Consider the following 24,157-nt stretch of genomic DNA (forward strand, 5'->3'; position numbering starts at 1 on the left):
ATGCAGAAAACCACATACGGCAACATCCACCGCGACTTCTTAAGCGAGTTTGAAGAGGACCAAGAAGATGTCAGTGGGTTTGCATACACTCATCAAGCAGCGGCGCACCAGCCTTTGGCTCAAGTGGAGGGCAACAGACAAAAGATGTTTGACTGCACGCTGCAGCCGTTCGGCAACAAATCACAGCTTCCCCGGAGACCAAAACAGCAAAACCCCAAGTTTTCCGTCACCAAAAAGATTTTCCCTTGGATGAAAGAGTCCAGACACTTAAATCAGAAACACGACAAGAGAATCGCAGGTCTGTATAGCATGGACAGGCTGCAGTTGGGACAGTAGCCGCAATTGTTTACAAATGAGGCCTTTTCATTTGGACCCCCTTATAACACAATGCGATTATGAGATCTTAGAGATAATTGAGGAAATGGCTATTTATAATTTCGTCGTCCCCAAGTTCAAATGGCCTGCTATTAATTATAGGGATGTATGGGAGGAGGGCAACCCAGCTTAACCCAGTTTACCAACCTTTTTAGGCCGACATAAATCTCGTCATAAATAGTGCCATTAAAGAGAAAACGCCTAAATGAATGCTTCCGTTCCTCTGAAAAATATAATTGATTTTTGTTTATATTGTGTGATGCCGATAATCACCAACTGGAGGTCATAGTTTGCCCATTGTTTTTATTTACTGCTATATCCCTGATTATAGCCTGTTCAACCTTGCACTTATATAATTATTTGTCCCGACAGACTGCTCCGTGGACGAGGAGTGTCCAAGCGCGACCCCTGCCTCCAAGAGGACGCGCACCGCGTACACGAGCGCGCAACTGGTGGAGCTGGAGAAGGAGTTCCACTTCAGCCGCTACCTGTGCAGACCGAGGCGGGTGGAAATGGCGAGTCTGCTCAACCTGCACGAAAGGCAGATCAAGATATGGTTTCAGAACAGGAGGATGAAGCAGAAGAAGGACGAGAAAGTGCAGGGTTTCACCTCCTCCTCCTCCTCCTCCGCCCCGGGCAGCCCCACTCTCTCCAGCCTGGGTTATGTCCATCTGGGCGGAGATTACCAGCCGGCCTCTCCTCCGCCGAAGTCCCAGCAACAACACCAATCACAGTCAGTCTACCCGCACTCACCAGAATACTCCAAATACCCGACTCCAGATTGTGATCCTCCGCAGAGTCACTTCCCGACCGGCCCGCAGTTTGACGTGCAGTACAGCTCCATGTGCAGCGCCTCACACACACCAAACCCAAATCAGGGAGTCAATGATCTAAACGGGTCATATTTCTCAGAGGGCTGCAGTTCTCAGGAAAGAATCATGCAAGCTCCGAAGTTGACTCATTTGTAGCAGATATGCTTTGTGAATTCCGTCTGATACACAGTTTCCACAGCTTTTATTAATCATTCTTTGGGAGATGTCCACAAAAAATCAACTTTCCATTTCCAAATCTAGTTTAGGCCTACAATGAAGAGAACACTTTAATGGTTGGGCTTACAGCATGCATTTTTTTGAATTTATTTTTGGTCTAATTTATCGTGGAAAAAATAGTCTTATGTCTTATTTATTTGTATTTATATATTTATTTATTTATTCTATTGTATGCATTTGTATTCGTTGTTCTCTTGTTCATTGACTTCGAGTGTTACATATGAACTGGCCAGCTGCTCTTGTATGGGCCTATTCAAAACATTCGTTCAGCGACACTGGGATATGCTATAATCCAAGCCTGGGTAGTTTAAATTTAAATGTCCACTGCTGTTACTGCTACAAATAAAAACAATTTGTTCAGGGTTCCCACTAGACTTGATCTCCAGAGGAAATACTCCTAAATAACATGTGGTGCACTGGGCCAATATAGCGTAGCACAATAAGACAATTGTAATACAGCCAAAACGGAGACAAAATTGCATATCTTCGTTTTTGTGTGAGCCTAATTAGCAACTGCGGCCTATAACATCACATTAACTCTTACTTAATTACAGGCCCTTATGGATGACTGTGGACTTGTTAGGTTTTACAAGATATTACATTACAGCCTCTGCGTCACTGTGGCTTTTCCAACTCTGAGGCACGAAAAAGCCCGAGAAGTAGCTCTTAAATGTGTCTTTGTTCTTTTATGGGCAAACTGGGCAACACAAGCTGTCAATCTTTAAAAAGAGCGAATGATTGATCACTGAATTAATTGCGCTGCTCTTTTCCACAACACTGTCTGATTCAGTCTGGCTTCAGTCCTCGAAAGGCCGGAGAAATATTTTGTCTGATAGTAGGCCCACTGTATATTCTGTTTATTAGCTACACCAGGCTTTCTTTTATAGAAATATATTAAGTTTTGTCAATCTCACTTCTCGTTCTCCAACTCTCATTTCCCACCATCTTGAGGATATTTGAAAAAAACAAAAACAAAAACAAAACCAGTGCACAGCAGAATAGAAAAATAAAATATCACACTCACCGCTCCAATTTTTAAAACCATTAATTAAACCATTGTTAACACATTAAAGTTAAAAACAATTAATACACACTCCTTATAATATAGGCCTTGAATGAGTCATCTCTTATCAACAGAAAAATATAAGAGTTTATAGTTTAGGGTTATAGGCTGTAACTTGACACTTATGAGGATAGTGTAGGCCCTAATTTCTATTCCTTCTTGGCCATTATTATTATCATTATTGACATTTATTATTACTTAATTATTATTATTAGTGTTATTATGATCAGAGTTATTATTATGAAGTTATTATTATGTTTTAGTATTAATGTGTTTTATTATTATATTTTTGGCATATTATGTCATTTAAAGGGACTCTAAGAATCATTGTAGCCTGAAACTGTGGCTTGGTGTTTGTGTTCTTATCAGATGGATGGGCGAGTTTGATTGAAGCATTTGTCATGTAAATGTGAGCCGTTTGATGGACGAGCCTACAGACTTGACAGAGTGCTGTAGGTCCTTTGCCATTGGCGTTTAGAGAGTCACATGGTGTGTCAGGAAGGTGATATGAGGGTGGAAGGCAGTTTTACAGCTTTGACATACAACCTAGAAGGTTAGGGCAAGGGGAGCACCAATTAATGACTGCTCACTCTTTATCAAGTCTGCAGAAACAATAGGCCCGTACAGGATGAACTCTTACCTAGACTACCCCGTTTGCAACCGGGGAGCAAACATTTTCACTGCCAAGGCTGGATACCACAATTTGAACCATGGATACATGACGCCTTTATCCTCCAATTCGTGCGCAACAAGTGATAGTTACACATCGGACGGGCGGTTAGTTGCTGCAACTTCTGCACCACACCAAACACCGAGCCACCCTCTCCACCACCAGACACACGTCAACTTGGACCTGCAGTTTGCAGCACCGGCGAACTCGATGTATGGTGCGCAAATTGGGTCAACTTTGGAGTACGGACATCACCAATATGGTCTCGGTCCCGAGCAGGAACGGGGGTTCATTCATGCGCAAGTTTCACCCATTGGAACAAACATGGCTCCCTATGCTGGGGACAGTTGTGGGCCTGGAGTTGCGCCGAGCAGCCAGTATCTACATTTCAGCAACGGGGAGCAGAGGCAGCAAGAATACTCAGAGAGTATTTACTCGAGGTTACCGCCCCAAAGTAAGGAGAAGGATTTGGATCATGCAGAACAAACTTCTAAAACATTCGACTGGATGAAAGTGAAGAGGAATCCCCCCAAAACAGGTTTGTTCATCCTGAGAGCGATTTGGGAATTAAAACGAACTCATCAAAGTGCAATTTAGAGAGAACCTGAGACCTGTGAACATAATCTTGGCGCAAAAAAACACAGTCCACACGTTCTCAAGTCACTGAGAATGAATGAATCCTGAATGTTTTACATTCTCATAACACTGGGAAAAAATATAGCCTACTATTTGGCAACTAATTCGTTTTTCTAAATTCACCCTATCATTCTCACATTTTTCATTTACATTGCAAAATCCCATGCATTAGCCCCATTAGTTTCATGCTTTTATCCATCCATTCATCACTCATCCATTTCTCCACAGCTGTCCTGTCTGAGTACGGAATTCCCGGCCAGCACAACGTGATCCGCACCAACTTCACCACCAAGCAGCTGACTGAGCTGGAGAAGGAGTTCCACTTCAACAAATACCTGACCCGGGCACGGAGGGTGGAGGTCGCTGCGAGTCTGGAGCTCAACGAGACGCAGGTGAAAATTTGGTTTCAGAACCGCAGGATGAAGCAGAAGAAACGTGAGAAACTGGGCAGCGTCTTGGTAAACGCTCCCGCACCTGTGGAGAAAGGCTCGGGCCCTGACACCTCTCCAAAGGTGAAGGGGAATGATTGTGAACTATGATGTGACTTCCATGATATGATTGCGGGGCCTAAGCAAATTTTCACATCCTTCCCTCAGTCGCACCATTCCAGATAAACTGTGAAAACTGCTTGTGGACTTGTGGAGTATACAGGGTATGTCTGCGTGTGCTTATGTGCTTAGTGCATTGATTTGTGAACTGGATGCTGAGATATTTTGATATGCCTCTCCTCTGTTGTTGCATTTGTAACCTTCCCATCCTGCATAAGCCCATGCTGTGTTTTGTGTTCTAGCACTGGAGTAATCAGTGTCATTGTTTGCACTATTTATTTACAGGGTATTTTCCAACAATTGTTCAGATGATTTAGCTTACTGTAATACAGTCTATAAAATGAAAATAAAGAATGTGGTTTCAAAATGGCCTGTCTAAAGTATTGTGTTCATTAAAAGGAAATGGTGAGACTAATAAATGCTGATTATCCTTTTTGATGCAGATATCCTATTTTTGATGCAGAATGTGCTCTTTTTCTCAGATTTAAGTTTTATTTTTGATACAGAATGTGCTCTTTTTCTCAGACTTTGTTGTCCACATTTATAAATCAGAATAGTTTGGGGTTGCATTACAATTCACAAAATCTTCTATATTTATTTCAATAATAGTCAAAGCAAATTCCCCTTGCATAATGTGACAAGAGGAATCTTTCACAACACATGGGGTGGTTCCCAGTGACCTTTTCACCTCAAAATACCTCCAGGGGCTCTAAACATGACAACAAACTCCAGGGAGCCAGGTTTCACACTTGATTTGTTACCCAAATTCTATTTGGATACAACTGACACTATTTCTAGTTCTAGTTCTAATACTTCTCTCAAATCCTTTATATTTCATATAACTTCAAACATATATTTTTGTATAGCAATAGCATTTATTCTTTAAAACCACAAGAACTAAGTTGATAATTTAACATCATGCTGTGTATTCTGGTGTCATCCCTTACTAAACGTTTGCTGGACCTGACCACCAAGATTCATCTGATGGTATAAGGGCAGCAGTTTCAATATTTGCATTGGGTGTTAGGTTTGCACACAGAGTTTCTGCCCCAGCAGCACTGGCCTGTTGGTGCCCTTTCCCTAAAGCTGAGGTTCACCCAGAGTTCAGCCACAAATGAATTCAGAGTCAATCTGTCAAGACACCAGAATGGCTTGGAGAAGTCAACTCTAGGTCTCCCACACTTTCTATTTTTGCAGGTAAGTTTTTTTTTAATCTGGAATAAAAAGGATGGGCCTTTTAGTCAAAGCCTTTTCTATATTCTAGTGTGTGCAATCTAAAAAACTATTCCAGGTTCCAGGCCTCTGAAAAAGCAACTTGCTGGCAAATGGAAATCAGCAGTCATTTGAAATACATCTGCATGAGTATGCAGTTCTCTCAAAGCTATATTAATAATTAATACATTTCCACCGAATAGAAGTTACAGTTGAAATACCATACTGCCCATTACTGTAAATTAGAAAAGGGCTGAGTAGGTTTGTTACCATGCTTTTCTTTACAAGCCGAAAGCTCTGTCTTCGGATGAGTCACAAGGCCAAGGACTGGGGAGGCGGCGATAGATATGGTGAATAGTGACAGATCCAACAACAAAGAAGGGGACGGTACTGAAAACAAGTGTGGGACTTCATTCCAGAGGTGTGATCCCTGCCATCTATGTAGGTAATACCTCAGAGCTCCCAGCGGGCTCTCCATCTGGAGGTGTCAGAGTCGGTGCTGGAGCCAACGCCGCCGAGACAGATGTTCAGCCGGGGAAGAGGAGGAGGATGTTTTTCACCGTCGGATCAGCGCAGCCCTTTGCCTTCCGCTGGAGAATGTAGGGCAAGGAGAGGAGAGAGGGGTAGAAAATGGTTAATGGACACCGAGGGACTAGCAAGGTGAAAAACAAGCAGAGCCTGGCGCGGGCACGGAAATAATCAACCACGCCATAGCATGAACGTCTGACTGCACAAATATGAAGCCTATTAATAGATGCAGCACGGCCAAACTTCTTTCTCCTCAGATATCTTTACACATCTTTAGTCGACCCCCCCTTCTGCACTTTGCTTGAGGTCAAATCAGTGCTGTTTGTACCCCATGCTGCTTGCAGTTGTTGCAGGCTCTTTTACAAGTCTATTGCCAGGCTCACTTCCTTGGTTTTCTACCAGTTCCTCTGTCGCATGTCACTCTGCAGGGTCTCGGGGCTTCAAAGGAAAACTGGCTACAGTATTCATGGGATAAGGGGGGGGGGGGGGTTGGTAATCTAAGAGATACCACAGAAGAGTCATTTTTATTGGCAGATATCAAACACAGCTATTAGAGTTAACACCAGACATCTGTCACATATATGCAGTACGTTGAAATCCTGACAGGAAACAGAGATAAACAGAGTAGTAACTGGGTGCATCCATTAAACAGCTGAAGCGTGATAGTGAAATACACCCCCCACCCCCAAAAAACAGAGTAATAATGATGGTAACAAAGACTATACTTGTGTAGCACTTCTTAAGAAGGTTACAAAGCGCTGTAAAATAAAAGGAACAAAAACAATCAGAAAGTAACTCGTGATTTTTATACTGTAACACAGAGTTTCAACCATCACAACAATATAATTTCCACAGGGGATGATGAATTCAATTTGTCGCACGTCCACCATTACTGTTCAGTGAGGCCTGGTTGAGAAATGCTGCCTAGTTGTGCATGGCATGCTCCCTTATTCCTTTGTTATGGCAGCGAGGCTCCTTTTAGCCCAGGCTGGGAGTTTCTTGACAACCATCCCCCATCCGAGTCAGGCTCTATTGGATCTGGAAGCGCCAGCCATCCTGAAGCCCCAGCCTCCTGGGTCCTCCTGCGACTGCATCCGTTCCCCACTCCATCAGCATAGTAACTGAGAGAGACAAGTGACTTGGCCAGGGTTAACGTCTTAATACTCCCTGGGATTGCCTCCAGGATCCAAATGGCTACCCCTAATAGTTTTCCTCCTCTGTGTGCCTGTCAGACCGCCATGACTGTATGGCGTAAGAAAAACAAGACCAGCTGAGAGGCAGAGTAACGAAGCAGCACAATGAAATAATGAGGGGTGGTGAGAAAGGAAAGAGCATAACACCCATGAAAGGTTTGGTGTGCGGAACATGGGTAAAGATGCCGGTTGGCAGGGATGCTAGCTGCCTAGACACTCCTGTGCTGTGCCTTGGTACTTTGCATGGAGGGGCCGTACACTTGAAATTAAACTGGCTCCTTCCGTAGAGCCCAGGAGGGGAAAACCAGAACTCAATCAGTGTCACGTCACATGGTTCAAAGCGGCCAATTCGATGCTGCCAGGAGGTTGAGAAATGCAAGGTGACAGTTCATTTTACCAGTGACAGTGTGTCGGTCTCGCTTGCTGGTTCCCCAGTCAATTCCCAGCGAGCAGTGAAGGTTGAGTGTTGCTTGAGACAGACAGCACCCCCCTCCTCCACCACCGCTCTCTCATCGACCCCGCTCTGCTTTGTATTCCAATTAACTGGACAGAGGGAGAGGCGGCAATGTGCAGGATCACAAGCACAGGCAGACACATTCTCCTGGCGTCCTTCCAGTCTCTCAATCCCGGTACTATCAATACCCTGGTGCATTGCTATGCTTCCCTTCTCTTCCCTTCCTCTCCCTTCTCTTCCCTTCCTCTCCCTTCCCTTTCCTTCCCTTCGCTCTCTCCTCAGCTCATGACAAGGGCCAGTTGTTCCAGGGGGATAATTCATAGATTCTTCTTTAACAACTGCCTCTAGGGACAATGTCTCGGTAATGAAAAATAGGTCCCTCTCATACATTCATATATCATGCGTAATAGAGGTATGCAATCACTCAGTCGAGTCAACGGGCTGCTAGCTGTAACTGCTATCCTTAACAGACACCTCAAATAATGCTGAATTAATATTTTGAAATGGCTCATATATCCTAACATAATATAATTTGAATGATTTTCTATTCAATGCTTTCAGGGTTAACACTGATGAGAGTACAAGCTGAGGTACCCCCCAAGTCAATGTCTGGCTGACTGAAGGTTGTAGATTTAGTGCAGCGCATTTGCTCTTCTGTCTTTTGTGTCCTCAATCTATCATCACTTTTTACCTTCGCGGGACCAAAGCCCCCTACACTGACATATGTTTGAGCAATGGGTGGGTTGGGAATACAATGATTCCAAGGAAATCCGAAAAGTAAACTACCTCTTTTTATCTCCTCGAGCAACACAAACATTTACACCAGACCCTTAAGCATCAGGCCAAACACCTTTCCGTCAAGGTTTTGAATATGCTGTGGCGTGTTTAAATTACGGGGCACATTTGAAGACTTTTGTCCCAACACAAGATATTTGCCATTTGAAAAAACAGTGACACCTATTCTTACAAAATGATTTATGCCTCAAATTTAAAACAAATGATGGTACTTTTTAAAGGATATAGTCGGTAACTTGAGTGCTTGGACTATATTTTAGAATTACTGAATGAGGCACTTCAGTGATTCGGGTGATGATTTTTTTCCAGGATGGATAGATAACGTTTTGGCAGTGAATGCCTCATTTTGAGCAAAAGAAATGCAGGCTGTTGCCTCAACTACAGCACTTCCTAAATCTTCTTTTCTAGGTCTAAAATGAAGATACATACATTCTAGTCAGCAATACAAACAGGCAGATTTACAGAGCCTGAAAGACAGGCATGGGTGCTTTACAATTCATCCCTACGGTCTGCTAAAAGTCCCTGCCTATTCTGAGAATGCAATGTGGTGTAAAGCATGTGTGTGTGTGTGTCCTGTCCTACACACACACACACACACACACACACACACACACACACACACACACACACACACACCCACCATGCCCTCAGGTTCCTCCTGACTCTCTCTTCTGGCTCTATCAGATCAGAGAGACCCGCTGTCCCTCCCCACACCGCAATGCAAATGAAAAGGAATGCGCTGATAAAAGGCCAGATCCTAGAGATGAGAGGGGAGAAGGAGGACAGAGGGAGTGAATGCTAAAGGGGGAGAACCTCTTGGGGAGATGAGAGGTGGCGGAGGAGTCAGTGTTGGTAGTAGCGGGAGATCATAGCCTTGCTCCCCCTCAGCGGCGTTTGATACAGGGCTTTTGTCGCTCTTTCAGCGGTGTATTGTTGGGTGGTGTAATCCCCGTCGGATTACAAAGGGCTTCCCTTTTCATATGGGGCTGACCCAGCAGGCAGGTGGCTGGGGCTCTGTGGAGCTGTCAAGGGGAGGGAACCTCTTTTCCAGGGGAGGGGACCCCAGTTCCTCTTACCTTCACAGGGGCTTTTTGCTGGGAGGCCAGTCAGGCGCAGGTCAACGTGGGGACAATTCTGACATGGGATTCAACTCGCCCTGACCCCGCGGCTTCCTGTAGTGAAGCGACAGGGAAATGAAATACCACCTAACATGAAATACAGCAAAAATACAAAAAAATTATAGAAATACCACTACGCACTGAAGGAAAAGTGATGCCGCTGCTACATCCTTATTTGGGAATTTTTATTAGAAAAATATAAAATAAAATATATGTATATAATAAATAAAATGTAACACTGTTGTGTCATTGTTAATCCCATTTTTCATCATTGATGCATCTAGCAATTATTTTAAGTTTTACATTTTCCTGTCTTTAGACTAGCTGTTAAACTTGTTATAAAAAGACTAAACCCAATCTGCAAATTATCTATTTCCTGTAAGCCTAACACACACAGAAGCAAGCAGCAGACGCCTGTCTTAATCCAATAATGTGAGGTCAAAGGCAGATGAAAATGGAGGGGTCAAAAGACAGACATGGCACACAGGCGTACATACACATGCAAACAGCCTTTTATTTTCTTCCAATTTAGATACTATTTCAAATGTTGCATTAAGAGCCACCTCTGTTAATAGCCAGGCCTGTCATTATGTGAAATATCAATTAATAGACCTAAATGTGTGTGTGTGTGTGTGTGTGTGTGCGCGCGCACACTGTGGTCTATGTTATGAAATGGAAATCTCTTCAATTTTGATTGCAATCTTTGCTAGCTTGAATACCCATATTCCACATTTTAAAAGACAAGAAAATTTTAAAAGAAGTCCAACACAGCATCTTGGTGTGGCTTCCCAGCCCTGAATGTTATTTACTGTGTTTTGTAGGCCTGTATGGGTATGACCAGAGTATTCTGCTGTCATGTGATTTCCTGATTGAACTTTGTTCTGTGGATGGCATTCCTTGTGTTTCAGTGATAGAGCAATTTTCCACTTTGGGATGAATAATACTTCAAGGCCTACTACTACTAGCCTACTACTACTACTATCACTACTACTACTACTACTACTACTACTACTACTACCATTACTACTATTACTACAACTAATACTACTAATATGCTATACCTTTGTGGCTGTTGCAAAGAAAAAGCCCAGTTCAGCCCATCCCATAGCTATTTACCCTACTGGTAATATAGGCCACAATAGGCCAGTGTTACTTAAGCTGATGCACTGGCCACTGCCAAAGCATGATGAACGCCCAATTTACTAATGCTGCATTCAAGTGTTGTCAGGAATATTGTTATTACAGGTTGAGTGCTCATCAAAGACCCAGCAAAGTGGTACATAGGCGTGGGAGAGTATGAAATTTGTATGATGCCCAATTTACCATGTTGTGCCTTGTTGGGGGCGGAGAGAGTTTTCATGCTGTATCAACAAAGTGATGTATTTTATGATTAAACGTTATTGTTTGTCATTCTATGTAATAATTAGTATTGTCATAGGCTATCTTTCTATTTTCACTCTTTGATTAGGCTACATTTTAGCGGTCACGCATACAACAACTTGGCAGATAAAATAATAAAAACATAATTTGCACTATTACCTATTTTCTTCTCTTCATTCAGTATCTCTATGTCACTGGATATCTGAAATAAAACAGCTCCCAAAAAACAGTTTTCTTATAGTCTCATTTTGTTGTTATTTTCGACCAAAAAAAAAGTAGACTAGGCCTACTTGGATGCGGAACAAGTCGTGCAAGTAACTTCCGAACTCGGGAAGTAGGCGTTTACGAGGAGAACATGAAGGCAGCAACCGTCGTGGGCAAAATGACCTCGTTTACAATTGAATACAAGCATTTAAAATATTTTTGGTTTTACGTAGAGCTTAGTTAGCAAAAGTTACTCAGAAATAATGTTGTTAAATACAGGACGTGGGCCTGCAGTTTAACACCTCGCCAGATACAGTGGAAATTAGCCTACAGTACCCATTTCATTTTGTCTGAATGGCAACGGTTACTAGGTAATTTGAGGTAAGCATAGCACGTGCTTTAGAAAATCCATACAGTGACCTGAAATAGGAGGAGGAGGAAATTAACAGGAGAAATATGACTGTAGCCTACCATTTCCAGGCTAGCAGGTTGGCAGTGTGACACGGCCCACCTCTCTCACCAAGTCCGTCGACCTCGTATTTGTAAAACATTAATTCTGCAGGCCTATTGGTAAGTTGTATGACTCGGGATGTAGTGATACCAAATAAAACGTATGGCAAAGTATGGCCTCCAGTTGGTGGTCATATGAGGCTAACAAACACCAATGTAAACTTGTAAATTTGTTTGTTTGAGGAAAAGCATTGTTATTTTACCCTTAAATACACTATTTTCAGTTTAATAGCCAACTACTTAGTATGATACATACATGTCAATTGGGTGTATGTACAGTGAGTATGTTAGATTAACCTTATTGTCCATATTAAAGGCAGAAGATTATTTGTGCTTTAACAATGTTTCATTTCTCAGAGGAACAGAAATGCAGCTGCTCCTGTGAGCTGATTGATTAATGACAACTGTATACAGGCAGAGTGCTTGGCTCTCTCTCTGTGCTGTCCTAAAAGCTGTTAGGTGCAGTGTTTTTGAAATGACACTTGGATATTATTTCAACCATTTTAGTTTGGTTAGAAGTTTTCTACAGAGCCCATTTACATATCAGGGGACCCCCTATGGAGTCTTGACCCCAAGGTTTGGAGACCTTGTTTCAGCTGAAGCAACCCCTTCCCCTTTTGCTGTTAATGTTTTTTTTATTTCTTACCCAGGAGACCCGGCTTCAGTCTCATTTGTTCCACCTCAGACATGAACATAATGCTACAGGGGCATTTCACTGTTCTACAGTTTTTAATTTCTGTTGTTCAATCCATTGAGGGACAGCTTTCTTTTATAATGTGATACTTCATTGATGTAGGGACTCCCTTTGCAGTGAAGTCAGTTTTACCAACAATCATCTATGTTATCTATTCCCATTTGGTTATGGGACAAATACCCATCCAGATCTATAGGAAGCACAAAAAGAGAGGCAGAAATGTTTGTCATTTAAAGACTATGCTTATTTACTTGAAGAGTCAACAGCCAACAATCACACCCAAAGTTTCAACACTAGTCTTCTTTAGATGTGTGGTGTTGATTTTGGGATTTATCGCAAGAATCTGCATGTATTTTTGGCAGTGCAGCCTCGTAGTACACTTATTTCCATCCTTATCACAGGCAGTTTTGCTTATCTCCGCTGCTAAAAGTTGGGTATGTACAGGATCATGGCCCCTACTCAGGATGTGTGACCCTGATAGGTCAGGCAGTGAGGTTTTCTCCCTGTCAGTCACACACTGTCGTCAGCCTTGACTGAGAAACCCAAGCACTGAGGAAGTTGTCATCCTTGCACCTGCTCCACCCCATTTTGTGCAAATCTTGATGCATGCACGGAAGTTGAGGTTCAGAGGAATAGGACACAGGTGGTTAGATGCTGCTATGCGAGTTTGTCTGTGTGCCAGGCTCCCATTTCTGTCATAGAGCTGTGACAGTATGACAGAGGCTTGGTTTGTGTAGGCTGCTTTGTGAAGTACAACTGCTTCATGAAAGAGCAAAGTGTGCAGAGGCCGAAATAAAAGAGCCTGGAGAAGTCTGAAAAGTCAGGGAACTAAAGCGTTTGGAATCGGACAGGTGAAAATTAAGAATGGGGACGATCTCAGGGGACATCAGGAGGCTTTTGGAAGGTATTGTTGGTATTTTTTCCTCTTAATAATGCTTGTTTGTTACACTGTTGTATTTTTAAATCATGTTATTAAAATATAGTAATGAAATATATCAGTGTAACTACAGTATAAGGAGGCCTGTATATCATAACTGTATATGAAATGTAAAAGAGAGACAGAGAGACATGATTCTACCGGTAGTGTACATATTGTCAGTTAAGAGAACATAAATTAGCAACTTAAAAAAATCATGAACTGTCACATTTTTCATTATTCAATGGCCCTGAAAATACTCACATCTCCTGTAACCTCATGCTGTACAATTGCCTGTTATGAGACCAGTCTTCTTCCAGAGAACATACAAGAAAACCATATTTTCATAGATTGGTATCTCATTCACCCTGGTCTCGTGACACAAACCGTTTCCCCACACAGCGGCAGTCTGGCATTTACTACATTTGCATGCATTGCCAGGCTAGCAAAGCTAGGCCTTTGGATAAACATTTGCATGTGTGTATTTGTGTAATGTAAGAATTAGGAAATAAAGAAATTGAATCAGATAACAATGTGGACCATCCTGTTTTGCCTGCAGCATCATGGAGATAGGTTTAACATTGGTCTGGAATATTCCTATGACTTGAAATCAAGTTTGCAATTCAATGCCATGGTGAACGTTGGTCCTAGTATGTCGATTGCAAGTTCTTCCTCTCTACATATATTTGACCATGTAATGTTCATGAGTTGATCCTGGTTTCTTATTTGTGGGTCAGGAGATAAGGTCGACTTCTCCTGGATCCCCACTTGACAAGAGTAGATATATGTTTTCAGCAGACTGGTCCGAGGAAGTGATGTAGTGGTAAAATTATAAGGCGGTTAAACCATGTGCTTCCATTGGTGTTTACCGTTATACAAACAACCAGAAATATACAAAAAAGGCTAGGCTGTTTGAAAGAGTCAATTTTCATGTAATTTACAGCAGCGAGACTCTATTTCATCTAATGTATTCTATGAATTTGCATTATAATGATATTTATGAGCTTTAAATGGTGGCTCAGCCCCATTTCACAGATGAAAATGTAGGTAAACTGAGTTTAGTTGGGTTTACCCTCCACTATACCCCTGGTTGACACATTTCTCAAATGTTGTTCATAAAACAACAAGATTTCCGGCCTTTATGGGCTTAATAGCTTAATCATGCCACATACCCTTTATATTGTAAGACGGTGGTTCTCAAACCTTTTTGACTTTTGAACCTAAAAACAAAGGCATGCCATTTTGTGGCCATCAGATCCGGGGAAGCGCAAGACGAATGGCCATCAGCAACACCAAATTATACATTTTATCTTGATTAATAATTGAAGGATGTATGGAGGGTTCAAATATCAATTATTTGACAAAGATTATGAACCTGATAACATATTTGTATGTTAGGAATATAATTCTTCACATTCTTTAAATAATTTTCTGTCCCCCTCAGAATCATGTCCCGACCCTCAGGTTGAGAGCCACTGCCTGAAAAGACAAGTCCTCCAAAACACGTCAGGCTTGCCATGCTGACAGTGTTTTCTGTTCCCCTCAGACTGCGAGCTGTTTGTATCGGACATCCTGCAGGATGAGAACCTCAGTGAACATGCCAGAGAGACGCGTGACATCTTGCTGAATAACTTCAGGGTGGTCCACAATAGGTAGGATTTCACCTCTGGAAGCAGTGGACCGGCACTAAATCAATGTGTAGAAATAGGCAGAAGAGGTTACTTTACTGCTGAAGTGTTACACTGTAATTTTCCTGACACCATTATCCAACTTTTTGCTTTCTATACCTCTTACGAACTCAAATGTTGCTTTAATTGCTTTAATCACAGTTTGTTACATTACATTACATGGAAGGAACTCATTTAGCCTAATGGCGTCACCTTAGAGACTTATGCTTGCAGGAATTGTATTTTCAACTGAAATTGAAACATCCTTGCTCATATCTATTGTGCCTAAGTTTTTAAAGGTCTTAAAAAATAATCCCTACAATTATGATAATTCAATCCTGTTATCTAACTTGATTTTTCAAGCTTGGTGAACAGTTGATGAAACCAAAAACAAGATGCTGTTGTGCCAAGTGTGATAGCTTATTCCGGAAACAACCATCTCCTCTGCTATTGTCTGCATTGCACGATAAGGTTAGCGTGCTCTAGAGAAACTTGTGGTTTAGTGGTATTCATTGCAGGAAACCATTACTGAATAGAAGCAATGCTGCAGCTGAGTGATCTCCAATCGGAAAGCCTAAAGCACAAAAAAGACACGTTCTGTTGCATTTCAGTCTAAAAGATTTTGATTTATGCTCACTTTGACTTCACAGAAATCCTCAGGAATTCCCCCAATGTAAGTAGTCATACTCTGAAGTAATTACATCATGTATCATATATGTATCTATACTGACTGAGTTTACTTCAGCCGTGCGTGTGTGTGTGTGTGTGTGTGTGTGTGTGTAAAAATACCCTGACAGACTTAAATGCACAAATCAGTGAAGGGTTTATCATGTATTGCTGAAAATTATGTCTATCCCATGTTTTGCTTTACTTACTCACTTGCCTTCTCTCTCTGTCTCTCTCTTGCACACACACACACTCAGCTGACTCGAGGCAGGAAGACAGTTCTGATGACAACCAGAGTTCCAGTCTGGGTCGCTCGGCCCCTTCAGATGACGCCTCAGTAGCCTCTGACTACCAGGATGAAGGAGCTCCTGAGTGTAAGTAAACAATAGGCCTGATTCTGTGTGTGTGTGTGGTGGGGGGAGAAAGAGAGAGAGAGGCACTGTGTGTGTGTGTGTGTGTGTGTGTGTGTGTGAATGTTCTTAAGCTAGTTTATTCTCACAATCCTGAGTCAAAAAAGGCCTTGTTCTGCGTGTGGCAAAGCAGCACTGATGGCATTTTCTACACATCATCAATTTAAAAAAAAAAAAAGAAGAAACTTGGCCTCTAGCAGGAGTGTATTCACACACACACTGTAGTGTGTGTGTGAATGTGGTAGCATATTAGTGCAGTGGCATTTGGCTCATGCCATCCAGGCTAACCAAGGACAAGGGTGTGAAATGTTATCCCTGAGAGTGAACGTAACATATACGCCTATATTATCCTCAGGAACATGTGTTGTGTTTCTGCTGTGAGAGTGCGGTGCGCTAGTTAAAGCAGAGGAGGAATCCTACACCAACTAGGAGGCGGTGAAAAGGAGGAGTCGATGTCACAGGAGACAGTGTGGCATTGCTGTAAGATAACTACACAATGGCAGCGTAAAAGCACTGTATCCATGACATGGTGCTTCTTCCCTGACTCACCTGCACCCTGCCTCAGGATGTGCGGGTCTACGTTTATTTATTTTTTTTTATTACAAGTCATCCTCTTAATATGAAAAACAGACCAGATTGGTGAGATTTCTCCCTGTGCCAGCCTGCTGCCTCAATGTCCGAGTCCGGTGACATCAGTGACTCCTCCCTCTCGTCTCCTGCTCGGCCAGTTTGCAGGTACGGCGCCCTGATGCTTGAGAGGGAGGTGGTGGTTCACACAGAGCTGATTGGTAACCTAGAGCTCCCTCCAGTGGTGAGCCTTTGGTCCTGGTCTCTCCCATGGTCTCTCCCCCTTGGAGCTGTGTGGACGGTGGGAGGCATGGAGGCGGCCCACACAGAGAGAAGACATTGTAGCTGCAGGCTAATGAAGTGATTGATTGACCCGAAGCCCCTCTATTCTTTCACAACCGGGTTTGAAATACAACACTGTACCTGAGGGGCCATGTGTGTTCCATCCCTCTCTCCCTTTATCAATCTTTCTCTCTATCTTCCTTTCTCGGACTTGCCCTCCCTCTCGCTCAGACTTTTTGTATTTCTGACTCTATGCGACAGTTAATAGCCCTTGATGTGACATGCCGCAGGTGGGCATTATTGACTTGGGTGCCTCGGGTGCCCATCTCTACCCTGTGCTCTTCTTCTTTTTTTTTTTTTTTTTCCTCACCTTTGGTAGGGATGAAACCATGTGGAATTATTCAGTCAGAAAGGAAATATTGTGTTGTGGTTCGCAGTAATTTTGTGGTACCGGTAGTTAATGCCAGCTGGATGTAGTCAAAAATTATACCCTTATTTGGAATAGGCTTAATGAACTCTTCCGTCCTCTGAATAACTGCAGTCTGTCTCTGCAACTTGGGAAAAGAGAATCAACAGAACATGGCAGATGGTAGGAAGATAGACCACAAGACAATGATAATTCATTTTTAGGATTTTTGCAATTCAGAGTACACACCAGAAACTACATGCTTGTGGCACGATTCCTCTGGGGGGGAAAAAGAAAATCAAGCGATAAAAAGGTTAAAAGTATCCCTTGAGGCTATTATTCCTATGATGGTAACGTGTCCAACTACCGGGTAAGCCTTCTGTTACTGTGGTAATGCGATAGTTATTACAGCTTGAACCTGGCGTCATGCTATTGTTGGTGTAAAATGTGAGAAATAGCCGAGTATGTAAATTGTGGATAATACAAAGCAGTATCACCAAATGTTATTTTTCTTTTCTCAGCGTCTTGCTTTGAATATCAATTGAAATTGCACGATCATCCACTGATGCCCTGACACAAAATACCACATTTTAAAAATAGGCATTTTATAGATAGATCAATATTCATAACATTTCATTTTGTAAGAAAGATTTGCACGTTACAGCCCCCTGTCTGTTTTTTTTTTTGCTGGTGACTACGACCATGTTAGCGTGGTGAATGGCCTGTGTCCTCACTAAAGGGCATGTGGAGTTCATAGTTCATTTTCTGTTCACTGCCAGTTGAAAGAGGTGGCTCCACACGTTTCTGCTGGGCGGTCCGTTTCAAGGGAAGAGGGGGTGTTCGTGGAAAATAATGACATGACCACCTAATGAAATCAGTGACATTTTAGCAGGAACAATTGTCCATGGCTGCAGTTTGGTTTTATTGAATTTTGTTTTGTGACTCCTTTCCTGCAGAAATCGGCAGAATACCTTTGTTGTGAAAGCTGAGGATAATTTTGTGATTTAGAGAGTAGCGGTAGGAAAACGGTAGCAAATGGGAGTTTTCTCTCTCAACTCTGATTGTATCTTTTTATTCGACTCTACTGTACACAATAGAGACTTTGTGACTTGGAGGAGGTATTATCCGTGGTAATCGACTGCCTGCCTCGGCTTCTCCGCTCTCTGTTCTCTAACCAGAGAGTGAGTGAGTGTGAAGTCGATGGCTGCTTTTACACACAGGAGGAGCCTGCGCCGTTTGATTAGATGCGGTGGCCTGTTGTCTCCAGCGGACTGGGTGACACCAGATTTGTAATGGCTGACAGGAACAGATGGAGCCTCCATTGTTAGCCTGGGTGTCTGCATGGTAATGTGAACTGAGTTTCACCCGCCGACCGCACCGGTGACCTGACCGCGCCTGCAGCCTCACCCCAGCCTCGTCTGCCCCCTTCAGCACCCTCTCTCTCTCTCTCTCTCTCTCTCTCTGCTATTTGGGGCATGCACACACACACACACACACCCACACACACACACCACACACGCATGCACAAATCTTCTCTCTCTCTCTCTCTCCCTCTCACACTCTGTCTCCTTCCATCTCTCTTCCACAAACAAACAGATGTGTGCACAAAATTCTTCTTTCTCTCTCTGACACACGTGCAAAATCTCTCTTTCTTACACACACACACGCACACACATGCACACACACACACACACATGCACACAAGTAGAAAGACCCCGGGAGACAGCCGGAGATGTGGGGCTGTTAGCCCCGTCATGCTGTTTGCAGGTCAAGTTTACGAAGTCGAAATGGCCTGTTTGTTTTTCTTTGATTGGGGAGCACCGCTGGGCGTTTGGGGATGTTTGCTGGGTAGCTGCAGAGATGACAGAGCGCTGCAGGAAGAGCTTTGTTTCAGGAGACGTGCAGGAGAGATGACGCTTTCGATACGTCTCCCTCCTCTTCTTTGTGGTCGTAATGATTCCGTTCATACGATCTACCCTAAATCCTGTATTTGCTCAGGTGTGGACAAAGGCCTAAAATCATTTATTCACAAAACACATATTTCACATGCATGTTATTTTTCTCCCAGATCCATATCAGGTCACTTTATTTGCGTGTGATTGGTGTTTGTTTATTGATCCTTTTGATTTATATGATCTGACATGGTCTCGGAGATCATTTAGTTTGCGATATAGGCAGACGTGATGTGTTGTGTAGGCCTATTTGGAGAATGCAGGAATCTGGCTCCTGTCACTGATTACTGTGCCGGCACAATTTCCTAAACCAATTACTGGCAATAGAATGCAATAGGATAACCAATTTGAAGTTATGTCTCTGTGGTCTATTTCTCATTTGAATATGAGGAAGCAATATACAGTAGCAACATTATTACACTGTGCCTGTAAATAGAATATTAAATCTAAATTTTGTCATTTTGGCTGAACCTTGAAAAAGCCATATAGAGTAAAGTGCTTTTGAGGGTGTATACCCGGGTCTGTTGGCCAGTGAAATAGAAAAAAAGATGCCAGCTCATTGGATTGATGCTCCCTTAGTGGGTTAATCAGCAGTGTTTTTGACGTTAACTGGTCTTTGTCAGTGTGTGAAGTCAAATTTATTCATGAAGCGCTTTTAACAAAATGAGCAAGTTTCCGAATGCTTTACAGAGGAACAAAGGACATAAATAAATAAAAAGGAAACGAGATGCAAACAAGAAAGAACAAGCACACTGTATTCAGGATGAATACCAGCTGACGTTGAAACATTGCTGTAAAAACCACTAAGGTAGCATAAATCCCTGCGTTCCTATTTCATTGCCTCTCGTTTTATATCCAGCACCTGGTCAGTATTTTGGATCTGATCTCCTCACAGCTCTCTTGGTCAGCGGCCATGTTGTCTACCCACTTAGTGAACTTCTGACCCTTGGCCTCTTGCTTGGCCAACCTGTGACCTGTCTGAACTCGGTCCGGAGTTTGTTTGAATGATTGGCCTTCCTGTCACAGAAAGCCCATCAGTCACCAAGTTTCTTTGGACTTGGAGATAGCCATCTACTGTATCCATCCATCAGAATATCTGCCTGGAGATTAATTTTTCACTTGTGTTCATCGGTGTATGGATTTCGTGACATTTGGATAGCGGCTGCTCGTTTGCAAGGAAGCGAGGGATATGTTAATGACCTCCACTCTTCCTCGTTCTCCTTCACTCTCCTTTCCTTCCCTCCCTCCGTTGCTGCCTCTCTGCTTTTCTAGAGAGAGACACACACACACACACACACACACACACATTACGAGGCAGGAGCAGGCTCTGTGCATCGCTGCGACTGCTTGCCATCAGGGTTCAAAAGTTCACACTATTCCCCTAGGGCTACTGTGCTGCTGCAGATGCTGATAGTCTTTTCTTTCTCTCTCTCCCGGCTCCCTCTCTCTCTCTCCCTCGCTCTCTCCCTCTGCACCCTCTCTCCCTCGCTGTTTACACTATTAATCTTGTACACTCTCTCTCACACACTCACTCACACTGCCTGGCAAGAAGAGAGAGGCTTGAAGGGGGGATTTGGACGTATTTAACCGAAGGGCATCCATCACTCTCATCTCCGGCTTCACCCCCACCAAAAGCCATGCCATGTAGTTTCTTGCATCCTCCCCGTTGTAAGCCCTTTGATACAGCTTTTCCCTCATTTGCTTTGTTTTATTGTTGCATTGCATATAATTACATCCCCTCTTTGCCTCTGGTGTAAGCGTTGTGTTGAAACCCAGGGAAAACAGGCGAAGGTAAATGTGCGGCAGTCCATCTGTAAAGAGGCACATAGGCAGAATGCAAAGTGGGAAGCTGGGGCAGGGTGGCTCCTAATCTCCCCCAGAGCTGTCAATGTCACAGACAAATAGCAAAACTATCAGATGCAGCGGGTTCACCCAGAGGTTAGCGTTCCCAGGTACCTCCTGCATTCACTCCCTCTCTTTCTCCCCCTGCCTTGCAAATGAGAATTTGATTTTGCCCTCCACTGGAATCCATTTCTGGAGATGAATGAAGTTTCAATGCCAAGCCCAGGTGGCCCCGCTGATTTCTTAGGGAAATAAATGGAGATGGGAGAGATGTGTTGGCCTGTACACAGACAGTGACACGACAGCTCCCAATGCCTCTGGGATCCCTCTGTTTAATTGTTGCTGTAATGTAGCACTTTAAGGTCATTAACATGCCCTTGTGGAGTTATTCGAGGATGTTGAGGATGCATCCCTCTTTTCGCCGGGATCCCCGCACTGCTGGGAGAAGTCAGCACTGTGTGTGTGTGCCAAGTAGGACAGGGTTGCTGTGCGCTTGTATGCTGTTGGAAGATTGCTTATCTACAATGGAAATTATTACCAATGATTTATAGTGGCCCGTGTCGTAAGTTAGCTTATCTCAAGGAATGGAATGGTAATCAGTTTGTGGGGAAAAGAAGCCACTGGACGGGGAACACATTTTATTGTTGTGCAGGAACTTTGTCCTTTTCGGCAGTATGGCAGTATGAAAACTGTACTTCTGTTTTATCTCACACAAAACAATTATACATTTAAATAATTAACTTAATTAACAATGTATGAATTCCTAACAACACATATCAGGATTTAAGGGACAGCACTGATTTAATGCTAGACTTAGACAAACATGTTTAATTACTTTTTTGTGATATAGTAGATTTCCCTATTTTGCTTTATTTTGCATGTGCTCAGTGCTGCTGATTATAATTTTGCTTGCTGTTTGGTATAATAGTAAATAATATGTACAAACATAACTGAAAAAAAACCCCAAATACATTTGTATCAAAAGTGACATTATTGAATTCATGAAAAAACAAAACAAAACCAAAAAAAAGAAGTGAAACAACTGTCATCGTTTCTGTTTTGTAATGCATTGCATTTTCCGACGCGCTCATTTTCATGTTGCCACAAAATAATTTTTAGATGACGTCTGTGGCAGTTGTTATTGTACACGCTGTTTTACTGTTTTCCTACAAATGTAAAAAGTGGTGCGAGGCCAATTCTGATTCTTGTTTATCAGTTATTCAAAGATGTTCCAAAACAAAAAGTTTTAATATAAATAATAATGATAAAATCCTATTTTCACAATTATTTGGATTTTATTATCCTGAGATTGTCAAATACGTATATAATACCTAAAAAGTTTTATTTCACAAAATACATACTCAGTTTTACAATAATCACTTATTGCAGCCCTCTCAAAATAAAGATTATTTGTTGTATTTTATCAAAATAGAAAAGCCTAAAAGAATCACAACATATTTGACACTGCTCAGTACAAGGACAACTCTAAAGTAATTATTCAGCCATCAGTCATATTTGTTGATTGATGACTGATTTGAAGACTGCTAAATCAATAATGAATATATCATATTAATGACAGGTCTCCTGCACATTTTAAGAATAAACTAACAAAAGGAAAATTTAGGGTTTCATTCAATGGGGAAAAAAATGCACAAACGAATAATCATCCATTTATAATTCAGAGATTCAGAAATAGTAACTAATCAGTTGTTTTGAATTAAGTGTTAATTAATGAACCCCAATATTTTTTTAAATTTCCTTCAGCAATTATTTGATTAATCAAAAATGTAATTGCATGTGCTTAATTATCAGTGACCCTAAGCAATAAACATCACATCAGATTTAAGTTAAGTACTGATTTCCATGAGTTTTTGTCTGTATTAAAAAAACAGCTTTTTATTTTTTTTATTTTCCATGCTAAAATCATTTTTCTGTAACACCTGTTGCCTCTGGGCTTGCTTGATAAAAGTGAGGCATTTTGCTGAAAAAAAAAAATAGAATCATAGTTGTTTATTGGCACAATATGTAACAGCAGTGACTCTATAAAATAACAGTGATTATATAAATAGGTAATAGGCATGAGCTACGGCTCAGACTACACAGTGCAATAACATGGAGCTTGTGAACATATTTAGTTACCATTATTGCTAAAATTATATTTAGGGCATTTTAGGGGATACAATAAAAGCATTTTAAAGTTGCAATAACTGTACATTCAGAGGTTTAGTGTGTTGATTTTCTTTGAGTGTTTTTCCCTCTAGGCTCTCTCATTGACTGTGTTATATCCCGTTTTTATCACCGACATGCAGGCTCTCCTGTGGGCCCAAACTCCTCCATTGTTGGTATTTATATTCCTACTACAGTTTTTTGTCGGTGTCAGTGAAGCAGCTGAAAACCATCCCCTGCGATTAGAGGATCATTGTATCTGCAGTTAAGCATTTGAATAGTGGTAGTAAATCTACAAAAGGGAAATTCAGGGTCGCTGTAGACACTGCTTATGGCTGCCCAGGGGGAAGCCGATGTCACATAGTAAATTTAGCCCCTTAGTGTCTTTACAGTGGCCAGCCTATGATTTTTGAATGTAGGAACTGAACGGAGCGGAGCCTAGAATGACTTGACGTATATTCCTACACAGGACATGGAAACATCGCTTTTTTTTTCTCTCTTCCAGATGACATCAAGAGTAACAGAGTAACTCAGAAAATAACTTGGGCAAACACTTGATTTTTCCAGATGTTATTAAAGTTGCCAGCCTAACTAAATTTCCAGTATTCCAATGATTCAAGAAAACCTCTGAGAAAAACTGTCATGTTTAATATTTACCCGAATCCTTTGTGTACAGTAAAGCTTCTATTCTATTCTGTTTTATTCTAATAAAGGCTACAATCTTTTATCCTAAGCCAGAGACTGAGATTTGTTGTTTAACCTCATTGACCTCCCCGGTCAAAAAAAAAAAAAGAAATCCAAAACACACTCCTGCATAAATTCCCATTCTCATTAAACGATATTAGATGCTACAC

General features: G+C 42.1%; 3 protein-coding genes across 3 annotated transcripts in view; all 3 read left to right on the forward strand.

The window, feature by feature from the left end:
* On the forward strand, window positions 1–1,343 carry LOC139637996 (homeobox protein Hox-B3a-like). Its single transcript, XM_071512007.1, has 2 exons — window positions 1–298; window positions 748–1,343. The coding sequence occupies exons 1-2, from the start codon at window positions 1–3 to the stop codon at window positions 1,341–1,343; spliced, it is 894 nt and encodes a 297-aa protein (XP_071368108.1).
* Window positions 1,344–2,908: 1,565 nt separating this feature from the next.
* Window positions 2,909–6,156, forward strand: hoxb1b (homeobox B1b). Its single transcript, XM_071512008.1, is given in 5 exon segments — window positions 2,909–2,978; window positions 2,981–3,035; window positions 3,037–3,695; window positions 4,022–4,321; window positions 5,999–6,156. Coding segments are annotated over 5 exon segments (1,242 nt in total).
* A 6,884-nt stretch (window positions 6,157–13,040) lies between these two features.
* skap1 (src kinase associated phosphoprotein 1) overlaps window positions 13,041–24,157 on the forward strand; it is a 30,447-nt gene continuing 19,330 nt past the window's right edge. Inside the window, exons 1-4 of the mRNA XM_071512004.1 lie at window positions 13,041–13,333; window positions 14,892–14,997; window positions 15,663–15,685; window positions 15,936–16,052. Of these exons, the coding sequence (XP_071368105.1) occupies window positions 13,294–13,333; window positions 14,892–14,997; window positions 15,663–15,685; window positions 15,936–16,052 (286 nt within the window). The 5' untranslated portion in view covers window positions 13,041–13,293. The remainder of the gene's footprint in view (window positions 13,334–14,891; window positions 14,998–15,662; window positions 15,686–15,935; window positions 16,053–24,157) is intronic.

Source organism: Centroberyx affinis, unplaced genomic scaffold (genome assembly GCF_046629955.1).
Source record: "Centroberyx affinis isolate AG114_WGS23_722 - 3 ecotype Tasmania unplaced genomic scaffold, CSIRO-AGI_Caff_v1 ptg006025l_1, whole genome shotgun sequence".
NCBI lineage: Eukaryota > Metazoa > Chordata > Actinopteri > Beryciformes > Berycidae > Centroberyx > Centroberyx affinis.